The 16983-nt window shown below is 30.2% G+C and overlaps 2 protein-coding genes and 1 long non-coding RNA gene across 6 annotated transcripts; all 3 read right to left on the reverse strand.

The window, feature by feature from the left end:
• Positions 1-1347: 1347 nt before the first annotated feature.
• LOC144563929 (uncharacterized) lies at positions 1348-3954 on the reverse strand. The gene is made up of 5 exons (XM_078313387.1): positions 3875-3954; positions 2728-2830; positions 2209-2262; positions 1640-1884; positions 1348-1531 (listed from the first exon to the last, which is right to left on the reverse strand). The coding sequence occupies exons 1-5, from the start codon at positions 3952-3954 to the stop codon at positions 1348-1350; spliced, it is 666 nt and encodes a 221-aa protein (XP_078169513.1).
• A 118-nt stretch (positions 3955-4072) lies between these two features.
• Positions 4073-5345, reverse strand: LOC144564029 (uncharacterized). Its single transcript, XR_013514537.1, has 3 exons — positions 5251-5345; positions 4809-4873; positions 4073-4295 (listed from the first exon to the last, which is right to left on the reverse strand). It is a non-coding gene; the product is annotated as an uncharacterized LOC144564029 (long non-coding RNA).
• A 2761-nt stretch (positions 5346-8106) lies between these two features.
• On the reverse strand, positions 8107-13011 carry LOC144564297 (agamous-like MADS-box protein AGL104). 4 transcript variants are annotated; one of them, XM_078313893.1, is made up of 9 exons: positions 12765-13011; positions 12611-12661; positions 12457-12484; positions 11963-12021; positions 11673-11724; positions 10966-11027; positions 10144-10243; positions 9034-9090; positions 8107-8539 (listed from the first exon to the last, which is right to left on the reverse strand). In XM_078313893.1, the coding sequence occupies exons 1-9, from the start codon at positions 12968-12970 to the stop codon at positions 8405-8407; spliced, it is 750 nt and encodes a 249-aa protein (XP_078170019.1). In that variant the 5' UTR covers positions 12971-13011; the 3' UTR covers positions 8107-8404. The 4 variants fall into 4 exon arrangements, with proteins under 4 accessions (XP_078170019.1, XP_078170018.1, XP_078170017.1 ...); XM_078313891.1 differs by having other exon boundaries at positions 8108-8544; XM_078313890.1 differs by having other exon boundaries at positions 8108-8547.
• Between the last annotated feature and the right edge of the window lie 3972 nt (positions 13012-16983).

The raw sequence follows: 16983 nt of genomic DNA on the forward strand, positions 1-16983 counted from the left end.
ACCATGCCATTTGCAAGTTATTGAGACAGCCACCCGTTAGTAAAGGTGCATCCAATTTGCAAATGATGGTGGACATAAGCAGAGCAGTACATTGAGGGCATTTTTTTGAAAATTCTTGATAATGGTTATCAAGTATAATTTTTATTAATTAAAACGTAAAAATAAATTCATCGTTCTATATTCAGACAAACATTTTATTTTTATCTGTTTTTAAAAATATTTTATTAAAAATAACTAGATTTTATGATTTTTTTGAAATACCCAAGTGGCAGGATATTTCTGCGACTTGTTTTTTTTTTTTTTTTTTGCTTTTTTATATGCGCGACCCAAGTTGCAGGATTTTCGACTTGGAATTTTTTTTTTGATAAACTCATTTTTTTTATAATATATGTAATATATGTAAAAAAGCAAGTCGGCAAAAAAAATGAGTTCATAAAAAAAATTAATCTCCTACTTAGTTTATTGTGCCACAAACAGACAAAAAAATAAGTTTATCAAAAAACTAAAAAAAAAATCATTTTTTTTGAATCACAGATCTTATATTATATATACATATATTATATATATATGATATATACATATATGTATATACATATATTATATATACATATACATATATTATACATATATTATAAAAAAAATGAGTTTAATAAAGCAAAAAGGAAAAGAAAAAAAAAAGCCCAAGTCACAGGAAAATCCTTGACTTGGGTATTTTAAAAAATAACTCTAAAACCTGGTTATTTTTAATAAAATATTTTAAAAAATGAGTAAAAATAAAAATGTCGGACATTCAGAACATCATCCACATCAAACTATATTAAAATCTAAAAACATACACATCTAAACATTAACATTTAACAACACAAACAAGTAAAATAACTAAATAAACAAACCCTTTCCTTTGGTACTAGACACCGACAACCATCAACATCAGCTAACCAGTGACCGGAGGGCATTATTTCTAAATCGAAAAAACTAATCTAATGTTTTCTAAAATATAAGAAATAAAACTAATTAGCCAACACTACTAAGTTTCAGTTCAAAATCAAACTTATTTGTCTCTATCAGCTTAGGAGAGTCTTTATATCCTCAGCAAACATGCTGAATGGATTAGCACCATGCATCTTCAAAAGATTGCTATTGAAAAATGAAAAAAAAATATCATCAATAATGAACTAATTTAAGCAATTAGTATATGTATTAGATTAGAGTAAATTTAATTTGTGTTTTTTTAGTTTTGTAATTTAATGATTTATAATATATATTTTTATTTCTAACAGGAAAATTATGACACTTGTTCTTGAAATCTTTTCAATAAAAAATATTTGAATATTGATACCAACCTGCCTAAAATAGAGGAAAGTGTTGAGTTGTGGAGAAACGAGGGGTCCAAGTAGAAGTAGAAGTAGAAGTGGCATTTTTCCTTAACTGCTCCCAAGGATTGACTTGAAAGCTCCCAAAAGCAATATTTGGAGATTTCATTGGATTGTTTATTCCTTGTACGGCTTTATCATTGAAGACCGAAGTTTGACTAACGAATAAGAATACAATTAATTAATATAGTTTAGATTAAGCAAAATTTGTATTAGTAAAACTTAATTGTACCAAAAGAAGAGATTCTTGAAATTTAAAAACATACACTTGATATTTTGGCACTTCATTGGAATTCATGAATTCCATCACCACATCCTCCTTCATATCAAGATTTTTTTCAACTGGTGGTTGCATTAGGATTTTTCCTTTGTTTGCCTTTGCCTTTGCCTTTGTCTTTTGAATGAATGGAGATTCTTGTTGCACTATTGAAGAAGTTCCTTCATTGTATAACTGCATTTGTACTAGCCCTTGGGTTGTTTGCAACAGTTTGTTGTGTTCATCAGAAAGCATCTAATGACATGCATATATATTATTTTTAGAACAAAAAATAATTAAACATATTATTTTTAGTAAATGTCATTACACTTCTGGTGAGGAAATAATATATTAATGTTTATATATTGTGTATTTCTCTTTTATTTTGCCCAAAATCATGTAGCTAGGTTAATAGTCTCGCATAATCGATCCCGATCAATATTAATATTCTTTTGTATGCTCTTTAATTAAGGAGGTATATATATATATGTCATAATAACAACATAATTTGTATTGAAATAATTCATTATCATTTAGAAATTAAATGCATTCAAATTTTAAACAGTATAAATAACATACTGATGGCAGAGGTATCGATGCATCCAATGTTGATGAATTTATGAACAAAAGCTCCTGTCATGCATACAAGAACAATGTCATTGCATTAGCTAATTTTCTTAGTTTTGTTAGATTGTTTTGGTAGAATGTCAAAACAGTTATTTTAAATATATTGGTTATTAAACATAGTGGAACACAAAATATTGGTCTGGCAATATATTTTGGTGACGCTAGCTGGACTGTACATATTGTATGAAAGACAAGATTATTAATTTGTACTAGTGTAGATTCTCAATTTAAGCCTAACAAATATATAATATCAACCCAAAATGTGGAAACATGACAAAAATAAGAAGAATAAAATAAATATGTCTAACACTTTTAAGGTTTGTGGAATAACTTTCAGTCCAATATGCATGCATGCATGTTCAAAACATAATAATAATTATATATAGTGGCGAGAGTTAAGAATTCTGCAATGAAATATCAAGCTTGTCCGGTTTAAATAAAATAACAAAACAACAATAATTCATAATTTACCTTCCTCTCATAAATCCGGCTGAGGACTTTCATCAACCTCGTCTCACGTTCCTCAAGCTCTTGATAGGTGTGATGCACTTTGTGTAAGTCACCAAATAAGAACCTTATAGAAAATGATTTTAATAATTTGATATGGTGTTTTTACTTTTAAATTTTTATAACTCAAAACAATACCTCTAACCAAGAACTATTTATTGAGAAAATTCAATGGTCAATGCTAGGGATGCATCTAATTTTTTAAATTTATGATGCAACATGAAAAGAGTATATTTTAACTAAAGATCAATGTTCATTAAAACATTGCTTAATAACTTTTGAGATTACGTCTTTTTAAAATGAAGAATTAGTATCCTCTTGAAATTTTATAATTTTTATTTTATTTTTTAAAATAGATACAAAATCATTGTTTCTGAACCGTTCATAAACAATGATTTTCTACCCATCTTAAAAATTAGTAAAAAAATTCCAAAAATTATAAAACTTCATCTCCAAATATATTTTAGTATGGACAAATGTTGTGAAATTTTTAAACATTCGAATTAATTTACTATAAAGTCAAGCGGTCAAAATTAGAAGGTTAATAAATTAATTTTAGTGCATTCATTTTTTGAATGTTTTTGACCGCTTGACTTTATACTAAATTAATTTGAATGTTTAAAAATTTCACATGTAGATGCATCACACGTAAGGTAGGTGGGTTTCAACGGTTCGGATTCGTCATTTGAAATCGATTTGATGAGTTTTAGAGTTAAGCTCACCAAAACTTTGGTAAGCTTAACAACACCCTAGTTCTACTCATATATATATATATAAAGCTAGATATATTTCTTAACTGATGCAAGTTTAAAACATTTAAAATAAATACTTCGTTATGTAATAAGGATGTTTAGATGGCTAAGAGAATCAATGTACTTCATAAGCTATATATTGAGCACGAGAGCAAGGTCCATTGTGGTGAAAATTATTTTGATTTTCATAATCAATGAATGTGAATTTTATAGCCCTCATTAACGAATTGTGAAAATAATTTTCAACACGTTCTTTTGGAATGCCAAAATTTGATTTTTAAATCATTAAATCTAGTATTGTAAATTTTAATACAAGTGAACTTGACTATTACATACTAATTAATTAAGTAGCAACTAACCTTTTAGTTTCATTCAATTCTTCTAGTCTGGCTTTAGATTGCATCAGCTCTTGATTAATAGCCTGCAAATAATAGTTCATGTCATAAAGAATAAAAATTAGTTGGGTATATGTATGTACCTAGTAGCCTCTGTACCAAATATTAGTTTGTTATTTTCTCTGTAGGTTCTTGTTGTCTTATCTTTTTCAATTTGTGGTGGTTATATTTTTGGTCTATAGAACTCTACGGTGTAACTGTAATATGTGATTGTGGTATTGAAAAGAGAATAGAACAGAGATCCAATTCAATCATTGGATCATTTTATGCTACATAATACAAAAAATAGTATTTTGATATAAACATTTGAAATATAACAAATACCTTTATCCGCGAATCCTTGCTGATTTCAGACAAATTGGATGTTGAACTTGCTTGATTATTACTGAATTTTCAACAAAATATTACTTTTATTTAAAAATGAAAATAAATAATTAAATAAATCATATATGATAGAAAAGTTACAATAATTCGATTGAACAAGCAAAAAATGGTTGAAGAAACAAACTTACAAAGTGCATTGAACAATTTAGCAAAAAGATGTTCAGAACAATCGTTAATTACTAACATTAACATTTTGCATTGTAAGTAGTTGATTAATTAATTTGGTAAATAATTTGAACTTGGGACTTTAATAACTAGTAGTATCAGCTTGACTTGATACCGAGCTAATTCACGTTTAATAGCAAATATGATCTGATTTTGACTTTACCCATATCTTTTTTCAACTATCTATTATGCGCTGATTTTTTTATTTAATTATATATGGCTTATGAGATATAAGAACTAACATAATGACATTTGTTTTTGTTATCATACTTATTTATTAATTTTGTAGAGTATTTAATGGCTTTGGTGATGTTTTTGTTAGGGATGCAGAATTTTTCAAAATGCATACCTGCTGGATGCTTGTCGAACATTGTCTTCTGCAGCCTTTAGATTTTCAAGTACTGTTATCCAATTCTGCATTGAATAAATTGAAATATCTTTTATGAAAGAAAAAAAAATGTATATTTATATGTGAAATTAAAAGCATTTGAATATTATATATCATAAAAGTAATTGGTGCTTTTTCAATCATTTATCTATAATCTAAAATTAAGTAGCTAGCACTTAAAACATAATGCATGTTTTAAGAAATATTTCCTTGTAGCCTTACAAACTTTGTTCTTATGATAACACATGAGTATCAAGATATGTAGAAATTATAAATTGAAATATCTTTTATAAGAAAAATGCATTCAAATACTAGCTACTTAATTTCATATAATATTTTTTTCCATTATGTTTTAATTAAATTTAAATCAAGATTTATGAAATACAAAATAAACAAATCTGACCTCTTTGTTTGGGATGACCACATTACGAGTTGCATCTCTGAATATCATCCAAAACGCACAAAAAACAAAAGAACAAACCAAACAAATATAATATTAATAATAAAATCTAAAATATTTTTTAGAAAACAATAAAATTATAATGTAAAAGTTAGTTAACATTATACTTTTTTTCTTTGTCCTTTTCCTTGTCTTTATCAGCAGATGTATTTTCTTGATCTGGGATGCTAAGATATCTGATCAGTACATCCTCAATCCTAGCATATATAACAAAAAAAAAAAAAAAAAAATTCTCTTGAGAGACTGCTTAAACCTCAGAAACTTTATTATTGTAACTAATGCAACATAATATATTAATATTGGAAAGAAACATATATGCTTGAGATACTAGATTAATTTCTAATAAGCCCCTAGCAAGTATCAAAGAAAAACAGAGTATAAACACTTAAATATATCTGCAAATGCTTTTAATGTCATCGGAAACATCATAAGTATAAACACTTAAATATATCTGCAATATACCTTGATAAAAACAATTCAGTTAGATCTTTGTGCTTAATATTGCACAACGCATGTGAAGATGATGGATCATGCATATTTTCAAGAAATAATAAATAATTAGTACCTACGGCAACCCGAGAAGTGGCTTAGCTTGCCAGAAGGAGAAAACATGATCAGTGCAACTTCAATATCACATAAAACCGAAAGCTCGTAACCCTTCTTGATGAGGCCGCTGCGTCGCTTCGAAAAGGTGACCTGACGTGTGGTTGTATTCTCTATCTTCTTTATGGGAACCTTAACTCTCCCCATTTCTCTCTTGGAGTGGTGGAATATATGGGTTTAGGCAAGCACTAGAAAAGAAAGAGAAATATATGACGCTAAAGGGAAAGGTAAGATGACAAAGGGGGAGAGAGAGAGAGAGCAGCTATGGTTGCTTTATATATATGTAGATTGAGAGGGGAATGAGAGGAGACTAGGGTTTCTCGCTGCCGAGGGTCCACAGGTAACTTTGGGTCGGGTCAGACTTAACGAAATGGGTTTAATTGGCGTCTATCCAATAGTAAGTACGTAGTTCTATATTTAGAAAAGTTATAAAGATTGATAGTCATATCGGGTCGGATTGGGTCATGTAATCATGTTTAAATAGGTCAAAACGGATCTTCCCAGGTCAAAAACTATTTTATTGTACGTAGTAGCTGCTGGAAATTAAGTGGAAACTGCCACTTCTCTCGAGGGCAGGGAATTGGGTTCCTTTGGTGCAATCATTTGCGTAGCAATCTGTGTGCAATGAGAGACGTTATTAATTTGAACTTTAAGTTAGGTCTTAAAATTTCACTGAAAAAAAATACATATATATATATAAAGATATGGTATATATATATATGTACAATAGGTGAGCGTGGAGTTTTTCTTGTGTCTAATTATGAGATCGACATGACGAAGAAATTGTGTAATTTACTCGTTAATGAAATATGTTAGTTGCACACTTATGTGTATATATAGTGTATTTTCATATTATAATGAAGTTTCTGAAATATATAATAATTTTTAATTATATGAGTATGTTTATCTCATTAATGAACTCACAATTGAAGTCAATATCATTCTGCATTAAAGATGTTTTATATTATTGGACTTTTTTTTTATTAATAATACAATATACTTTTAGTTCATATTTAAATTCAGCCAATAAAAAGGTAACCTTTTTATGTGAAGTGTCATGTGTGGCGTGTGGTGCTTTATTCGCTACACAGAAGATAACACAGATTTGTAGGCTTGTAGATGATCAGCTCCAAGAATTTAAACTAGCTAGCTAGTCTATTTATTGCATGCAATCCTAATTTTTCTCCGGTTTTATCTCCAAATAGTACTTGACAGATAATAATATATATATATGCTACTCTATCTTTACTTAGCATCTATCTTAGACGCGAAATTTGTGGAGTTATTTCGAGCAAATAAAAAAAAATTGTGCTTCTTAATTATAAAGATCAGTTTATGTATGCTTTGGAGCCTAGCTATATATATATTTTTTTTGTATAACTTGGTACTTGGAAAATAATGCAATGAATGAGAAAGCGAGGCAAGGTAAAAGTGAAAAGGAAGCCAAATATTATTCAAATCCGATAAGTTGCATGTCCAGATGTTCTTAAAAAAACTAAAATTTAGGTATGCTTATTTTAGTTTCACAAATTTATAGCAATTACTCTAGTTGAATGAATTATAAAGACCCACTTTAGAAAATTAATTATCTTCAAAACTAATAATATGCATATTATGGTCTATACTAAGGAAACATATATATATTCTTAGGTAGTTTCAATAATTATACCTTAAAATGGATATCAGTTCCATGAATGTCGTCATGTTATTAACAAGTGATCGATATTCAGACCACTAGATTGATTTGTGTCGTGTTAAGTTGGTCCCTAACGGGTTTGGTACTAATCACTATTGAAAACACTTCACATCACTTATGTAAATAAGATGAAATCGTTGCTGGTTAATTACGGGATGCCAATAAGAGGATATAAATTTCTTTAATATTCACGCGAGAAACAGAATATATGTACTTGTACAGTACGTATATGTTATCCAGGTCAGGGCATGAAATTTTCTTTAAACAATTGAATAAATTAAAGCATGCATGTTCTAATGCTCTAATCATTGGACACATTCAAGGTTTTCCAGTTGCTAGGTCTATGCACTGAGATTCATTTCATAATACCAAATGCAATCTTTCTTTCAAAAACACAACGGTAAATTTGGTGAGTCGAGTTTACCGAAACAAACATATACAGAATGATAAACCACCAGAAGTTCCTCATTATCTCATACATTTCGATTTCAGGAAGTTTTCAGACAGCAAATCAATTTCAAGAAGAGCAAAATTTTGATTTTTGATTATCATCAACTAGAAAGAACAAGATGAATGTCAAAACTTGTATACACCTGTTTTATGATCATTATAAGCACTGGAATAAATTAATCGACCATTATCTCTGTCAACTTGAAAGTTGAAACATAATACTTATTGACGTAAATTGATATATATCCAGTAAATTAGCCAAGACAATTGAGTTTGTATATTTCTCTCGATAATGAGGCGTAATCTATGGAGTTGTGTATGTTAGTGTCAATGGTGTTAAACCTATCCCTATTCATATCCAATGCTTTCTCGTTCTTGATAACACCAGTTGCACCTCCATACGGTGGTTGCATCGGCTGTTTTCCTTTGTTTGTCAGTTGTAGAGCTTCCAATTTCTGCTCCAGAGGGAAAGAAGCTTCTTCCCTGTACTGCTGCGTGTATAATAGTATGCATCAGCATATCTCCTTTGATAAAAAAGTCTCACATAAATCTTTGTTATTATAAACTCAGTTCCACAAGGCATTTGTGAGCTCATTTATATTTCTGTGTAATGGAAATCTGTCTTTTAAATAACAAATTCAATCTGCTAGCTTATTGTATAACATGATATTGCATTAATATTATTGTAGAATTAATGTTATAAGATATGTCAATATCACCTATACAAGATTAAGAGGTTTAAAGATCAATTAACATAATTTAATTCAATTAAACTGGAGATGATGGCCTTCTATCTTATGTCAAACAATATAATTTTACACCCAAGTATTGCTTATGATGCGGAACAAGATCACCGATTTGAATTCTATCTTCTGGATCAATAAATAAATTGTTTTTCTGAACTTATATTTTTTTCACCATTTCACATGAAAAGTAAATATTTTATGTTTATCTATCTGACAAGAAATAACAGATACCTCTGTGATAGGCAAAGAAGAGTCAGTTGATGTTGCTGACTTGCTCAACAAATAATTCTGCACAGATAAATAATGCCAGTTTATTAACTTGCATCCGTGATCAGTAATGTCAAAGTATGTGACCATTAAAAACCATCTCTAGAAGAGCCCTTAGAATATGAAATATATAGGTGCATTATTGTACTGTGGAGGTAATAATTAAGACTCATTTTATTAAAGTAGAACCCAATGATTTAAATAGCAGGAATACATTTTTTTAATTAGTCTCAAACGCCTTAATTACCTAGCTAGCTATATATGTGCGATAACTATGTCAAACAAATGTATCTTTATTACAGCTATCACGAATAACTTGTAGTTTTAATAGCAGATAGCTTTGCTACAAAATAAATTTGCTCAATTTTCCAAATTTCGAAATTTCAGTCCATGTTAAGTATTTATTTTTTTTAAATATAATAAACCCAGCAGAAATTTTTTTTTTAATCAAAATAGGCCAATGGACAAGGTAGATTACTGGTATATATGTATAAAGTCTGGTTTTAAGACGAAAACTAATCCAAATCCAAGTATCCATCTTTTTTTGTGCTATCTTCTAAAATTGTTAAGCTATCAATTCCTCATTGTGGTTATTAAATTTAGCATTTACCCGTTCTGTCTTCCAAACGCTCTCAATCAAATTACTCCATCTCAAGGACACTTGCAGATTCTGCCCGTTCATATTAAATTCTGCCTTTTGCAAGGGAATAAAAACAAACCTAGCTATTCCAGTATGTTTCTTTTTTTTAATTATTATATGTTAGTTCTATGATATTTATGCGATATTAAAAATCAATCATCACTATGTAGGATAGCTTAGCAATATCTTTTTGCAGGCCTCATTGCAGGAGCAATAATCACCATTTAAATTTTTTTGTAGAACCTTGAGTAAGACCTAGAATACACAAATAAATTTAAACCAGCTGCATTATCCCATATATATATATTGGTAAAACTTCTAGAGAGATGAATTTTTAGAACTTGACAAACATGGTTTCACAAATCAAGACTGCTGAAAAAAGATATCATATATATCTTAACTGTACGTAGTAGCACTATTAATGAATAATGTACCTTTCTCTTCCTAACTTGATCGAGGAAATTAAAGAGTTTTCCATCAAGCTCTTTAAGCTCGAATGGAGAGTGGATTGGCTTTCTTAGGTCACTGACAAACCTATTAAAACAAGTTGACAAAATTTGTATGGCTTTACTTTCCAAACATGATGCATATTTTTTGCAAATGAAAAGTCAATGTTAAGGATCAATGCATCTGAACTTATAAACATTATGCCACCGCAAGCAGGGAGAAATTTCAACTACTCACCAAGCTACTTAGTAAAAATGTAGGATTCCTTCCTAGAAATACAGAAAAAAAAATTTAGTTTAAGGTTAATTAATTCTGGCTTTTAGTTAAATACGTTTGTTCTGCATATATTTCTTGTTGAGTAAAAATAGGGATCTATGTCCCTATTTGCTTTATTCCCTAAGGCAGGTCCAAAACATTTCAAACCTGCTTCTAAAATATGAAAACAATTGTTCAAGACATTTTAGCTAAAGAAAAAATAAAAAGTAAAAACGAAAACAAAGAAAACAAAAAAGTACCAGCAAACTTCAATGCCAGCGAAAACCAGTAAAAAACCAGAAAAGAAGGAAAAAAAAACAAAGAAAACTGAAAAAAAATGCAAAAACCAGTAAAATTCAGCAGGAAAACCAGTATACCAGTAACTACAATCCGATTTTGAGGACTAAGCAGCGACCCAGAAAACACAGAAATATGATTATAATTGGGATATTGATTAGCTATGAGATTAAATATTATGTTAGTGATATTTCACAGTACAAGGGGTAATTGCCAACTTTGAGAAAAATAAACGTTTCTGTCAGATTGCAACTAACCTTTGAATATTCTTCAAGGAATTCAGTCGTTTCTGAAGTTCAATCACCTCTTCCTGAATATCCTACAAATTACATAAAGCAACCTTGATTAACAGCAACTAACCTTTAATACAAATAACCCCTTGATGAATATCCTGCATGCATTAGATTGCATTTTTATTAAATTGAACAATTTGGCAATGAATACCCAGTGATTACAGAATTATTTTGCTGTCTATCCCGAACTATAATGAATAGCAATAATATCCCCATTTTTGGAGAACTCACGAAACTATGCCTAAATTCCGAACATGTGCGCATTGGAGTAATGACTTAAACACATGCATAGTTCATAGCTTAACACTAAGATGTTCTGTCTTTTTCTTTTTGCTTTTTTTATTTTATTTTATATCATCTCATGAATACATGTATATTTCAGGCAACATTTTAATTTGAAACCCATGCGATCAAATTTCAACCATATTTTTTTAATTGTTTTGAAAAGTAATAAGGATATTGTTCCTATTTTTGTAAAATCCAGTTTAGACAGAAAAAAGTTCCTGTTTAAAAGGGAAATACATGGCTAGATCATTCAATTAATCAACCAAGCAAGCACCAAAATGCTAGGCAGAAAACAGGAAGGGATCTAATGGGGTGGTACATGATTATAACCTTTGTTAGCGCGCAAAGAAAATAGTAGCAGCACAACATGTACCAAGGTACTTTACCTCAGAATCCCAACAACTTTTCGGCAAATCGGAAGTCGAACTTCCATGCAGTCTATAACATTTAAAGAGAAAAAATATGTAAGGCAAACATTCAATATTGATTTGATGTTAATGTTTAAAAAAAGTACAGAATTACAATTAAAAAAAAACTGAATATTTGACAAAAAAATATTGTTAAAAAATTTAAAATCAAAGTTGTCATTAGTTAGTTTTGTCAAGTAATTTGAATTTTATAAAATTGATTTATTTTCTCGATGTCTGATGATCAAAATGCATACATATATACATACCTGGGTGCTTCTCTGGCCATGTCTTGAGTTTTGAGGTTTTCAAGCAATACCATTAGATCCTGCATGCATTGAATACAACTTTCATTCATAAGAAAATGAAGCAAATGGTATCTCTAATGTTTATTTGATAGAGTTATAAATGGTGTTAGGACTTGTGTTTGATACCAAAAATATTTGCAACAGTTGGTTATTCATTTGAATTGTCACGAGCTATTAAACACTGATTTTTTTATCGGATAGGAAAATTTCACATGCTTTAGTAATTTGTGTTGTTAGAAATTTAGGACCAGCTTCGTTTGGCTCCAAAATAATTGCAATAAGTTGGTACACAAATGTATTATCAAAATGAAATTGTTAGAAGCTCTAGTTCCAATACAAATTTTGACATAACATCAGAAAAGAAATTGCATTGAGGTATTGCACTGACTTAATTATCTTAGTTGTTCTGAAATTAGGGTACAAAAGGCACACAAATTTTAAAAAAGATAACCAACCTCCTTGTTTGGGATTGGCGTGCTGAACCTGAAAAAAGAAAAGAAAAAGAGAATATATGAGAAATTGATTGATCATGAAAATTTAAAGAGAAACTAATTTATTAAAAGAAAAAATTATTATATAAGAGTAATATTATATAGGTGAAGTTAATACATGGTATCTTCTTCTCGAAGGCTAAGGAATTTTATCAGCACATCCTCAATCCTAATATATAAAGAAAAGTAACTAGATAATCTAACCCACATACAAATTAAAGAAACATAAAATTGATTCAATAAAAAATGAGGTTTAAGAAATTAATTAGTACCTGCGATTAGAGAATTGAGTCAATATTCCGGAAGTGGAGAATGCAATTAACGCACAATCAATGTCGCTCATAACCGAGACCTCATATATCTTCTTCAGAAGACCAGAGCGTCTTTTTAAATAGGCAATATGGCGTGTGGTCGAGTTTTGTATCTTAACTAAGGGAATTTTGGGTCTCCCAAATTTACGTCCGTCCTGGATATCCATGGATCAAAAATTAGGGTTTTTAATTGGAATGGATTAGAGAAATTTAGGAAATGAAAAGTTGATGAGATAAAAAGAAAGGGAGGAGGTTATATATATAGAGAGATAGAAGCTAATTAAATGAGCGGAGCAAATGAGAATGTCTAATTTTCTCATGAGAGAGATGGATATTTTCTTTTGTTATCGGGAGATAATTTTTTGACTTAATAAGTAGACCATGGAACAAGAAAAATTAAGAAATTCTAATTAATTAACACATGGTAACATTAATTACAACATAACAACAACAAAAACTTAACATACTTTTTTTTTGACATAATTAATATCATATACATTTTAAATAAAGTAATTAAAGTTCGCACGACCAAAATATGTATGATATTAATTACAATTTCCAATTGTCTGTTTCCAAAACTATTATATGTAATCAACGAAAGTCCAGCTCTTAGCTAGCTAGACAATTAATTCTTCAAAATAATTTTCATATTGGAAATTTGCTCTAAAAACTCTGTAAAATTAATGGTAGTTTTTAAGAAGTTTGTAATTCGGTTTAAACTTGCCAGGCTTTTTATTAGACTCTGATTTTCTGAAATGGGTTTTCTACTTGAAAGCAGTATAATTAATAGTCCTTGCCTAAAAGATTTTGAAACAAGTTGATTAATAGATTTCCATGTGGATATACATTTCGTCACGGGAATCAGGAGCGGATCCAGTATAGAAACATAGGGGGCGGCTGCCCCCCTAAATTTCGAATTTTAGTGGTGATATATTAGTACCGATCGACTTTGTTCTTTTTTGAAAAAAATTTTGCCCCTCTCTGAATGTTTGATTTGTAATTCGGGTTAAATTTAGTGTTAAAATCAAAATAAATTTCTTGAATTATGATTAGTAATTAGCATTATAGGTTAAAGCATCAGAAATTATAAGTCAAAGCATTATTTTTTTTCTCGAGCATCCAATTAGTTAATGTGTTTAAATCTAATGAGCTATTCCCAATTCGATATTTTTTTGCCTCCCTCTGACTAAAATCTTGGATCCGCCCCTGACAGGAACACATTATTCGTGTAAGCATATTATTAGTTACAAACAAGAATCAAGCTGTCAAATTTATGAGAAATCAAATTAACATGATGTAAAGAAATTAAGTTCCTAAAATGGTGAAATTTATTTAGGTAATTTGAAGGAATATAACCTCTAAACATAGGATCAAGTAATTTTTGGTGTCAACATTGTTGCCAAAACCAATAATCTGAAACTTATAATAGTTAACATAATTCTGATCCGTCCGTATCAATTTAGTTCATCTAAATTCATGTATGATTTATTGGAAAATTTGTGAAATTCTTTTTTTATCTTAGAAATCTATTTATAAACATCGCAAAATTAACCAGATATAAATTAAGTAATCGATTAACAAATTAATTGCCTATATAAAGGCTGGAATTCTGCACAGAACACTCTTATTTTTTTTTTTTTCCTTTCTTGTTTGTTTATTCCGCCTCCAATTCTATTTCGTTTCTTCTTTCTCTGCTAATTTTTTTTTGTTCCAACTGCCGACTCCATCCCTTTCTTGATCTTCCTCGATCTGCACTGTGAGACGAAGGCATTAATTGTTCACCATGCATTGTACTCATGGCCTCGGTGGCGGGAGAGTATCCTCTGCGGAGCTGTGCGGAACTTTTAACATGGTCCGTTCATTTTGATCAGATGAGCCCAAATTTTGAGATCTGATCTAGTCCGTCCGATCAAAACAAACGAACCAGATTAAAACCTCTGCACAGCTATGCAGAGAATAGAGTTGCCTCGGTGGCATGGGACCCAAGACAGCCACTTGCCTTTTTGCGGATTACAGGGCTTTAATTACATGAACTTCGAAATGGGATTTAATTTGTTACGAGTTTTGCGGAGAATAGATGAAATTAATTATACTTTTCCAATTTATGTGATTCATTCATTTACCTGAACTCAGTGGGCTGATTTAATTAGAGCATATCAATTCAGATTTTTTTGCTTGATCAATGATTTGATGTGATATATACATTGCTTCTCTTTTCCTCATTTCGGTCTTAATGTGAGCTTTGATTGGATAAGTTTGATTACAAGGGCAATCTCTTCGCCTGATCAGCAAGTTTTTGAATCGTTTCAAAGTCTAAACTTTAATTTTGAAAATGTTCTCGTATCCCGAGCCATCATACTCGAGCCGCCGAGCATGTCCCTCAAATAGTTTAACATAAATTTTTTTTAATATTGTCTAACTTTCATTTCCAGCGCTAATATCCAAATATTTAAAGTTATATTTATAGCATTTTAAAATGTTACTCGCAAGTATATAAATCTCTATCTGAAAGCATTTTTAGATAGTTTTAACACTCAATTACTTTTGTCTTCAAGTCTAAAAAGGAAAGATTTTTTTTCACTCACTCTTTTTTATTTTTTCTCTTATCATTATAATTTATTTTTCCGACAATCCGTGATGAATTTTACAAATCTAAAAATATGACCGTTTTCCTATTCGATTTTATGTTTCAAATAAGATCCATGAAGAAATATTTTTTTAGTAATTTTAAAGTCATTTGTTTTTTTTAAAAGTAAAACTCATGAGCACTTTTAATTTTCAAGTTTTTAAATCTCAGTTTACAACCATTAAAATTTTCAAGACTTTATACATAAGGTTTATATGCTTTGTAAATGAACTTTGTAAATGCAGTGTTATTGTTCAGGTTTATATGTTTTGAAGTGTTATTGTTGAGATTTAAATTCTTTGTACATGAGGTTTATATATTTTTTTTTCTAGAGATTTAAAGTGTTATTAATGAGGTTTATATGCTTGTAAACAAAGGTTTAAATTATTTTGAAGCAAAATAAAAAAAAATGAAAGTCACATAGATTCAAAGTAGTAAAAAAATTTAGAAAAATTAGTTATTTGTCACTCCAAATCTTTCAAATTTGAAAATGTCATTCCGAAATTTGAAATTGTAATAATGCCACTCTAAACTTCATTAATTTCTAATTTTGTCACTCCAAATAATTAATGACTAAAATACCCTCCCTTCTTCTCCTCTTCTTCTGCTGCTGCGATGGCTGAGCTGCTTGACTTGAGTTACTTCGGTAATATAATGCAGAATGCCATTAGAAGTAGTGTTGGCAAAGGCAGATTTATGACTAATATTTCGATTATTGAATCTACTCTAGGTGCGCGACATACTACCTTGCCTATAAATTGTTGTCTTTTAATTTATGTCTGCCTTGTTCATTTATTATTTTGCCTGAATTTGAGTTTAAATGAGCCTCTAATGCAATTATTTTATTTAACCAGATTTAAAAGGTCCAGATAGTGTATCCATACAACCATATTACCATACCTTTACGCAGGTTACCATAGAAGCAAAGCAGCTCAACCATGGGAAGAGGAGAAGAAGAGAGAGTATTTTAATTATTAATTAGAATGGCAAAATTAAAAATGAAGTAATACAAGGGAGGTCCTGATCTCAAGGGGATGTCAGGTAAACATCAATTGTGTACTATGTACAAGCAATGTGATGGAGACCAGATACTGCTTAATGTGGACATGCACATATGCAGCTCGGTTTTGGAAGGGTATACTAGCGCAGGTCAATTTGCCACGGGCACAGGGAAATACAATAGTCGAGATATGGAGTAATACTCGAACGAGAATGGAACTGGAACAACAAAAAGTGTGGGACATAACGTGGGCGGCAGGGACATGAGTGTTGTGCAGAGAGCGCAATAGGAGGATCTTCAGTGCTATTGTCAAGCCAAGCCGGTATAAATACTCATAAATGATGGAGTAATTGAAAAAAAAAAATGGGTGCATAATGGAGCTTGAGTTATTCATAACATGGGGGGAGACTATGCAAGAGAATAATGTGTTCTCTTAGGCTGTGTTTCAGAACTTGTCGCGCAGAGGAAGGGGACGGGAGACGAAGGAAGGGGAACGTGCTCGTGTTACTCCGTCTATATCCCGAATCGGGGGGTACGAATTTCGGGAGCTTTCA

Source organism: Carex rostrata, chromosome 13, assembly GCF_964058835.1.
Source record: "Carex rostrata chromosome 13, lpCarRost1.2, whole genome shotgun sequence".
In the NCBI taxonomy this organism is placed as follows: Eukaryota; Viridiplantae; Streptophyta; class Magnoliopsida; order Poales; family Cyperaceae; genus Carex; species Carex rostrata.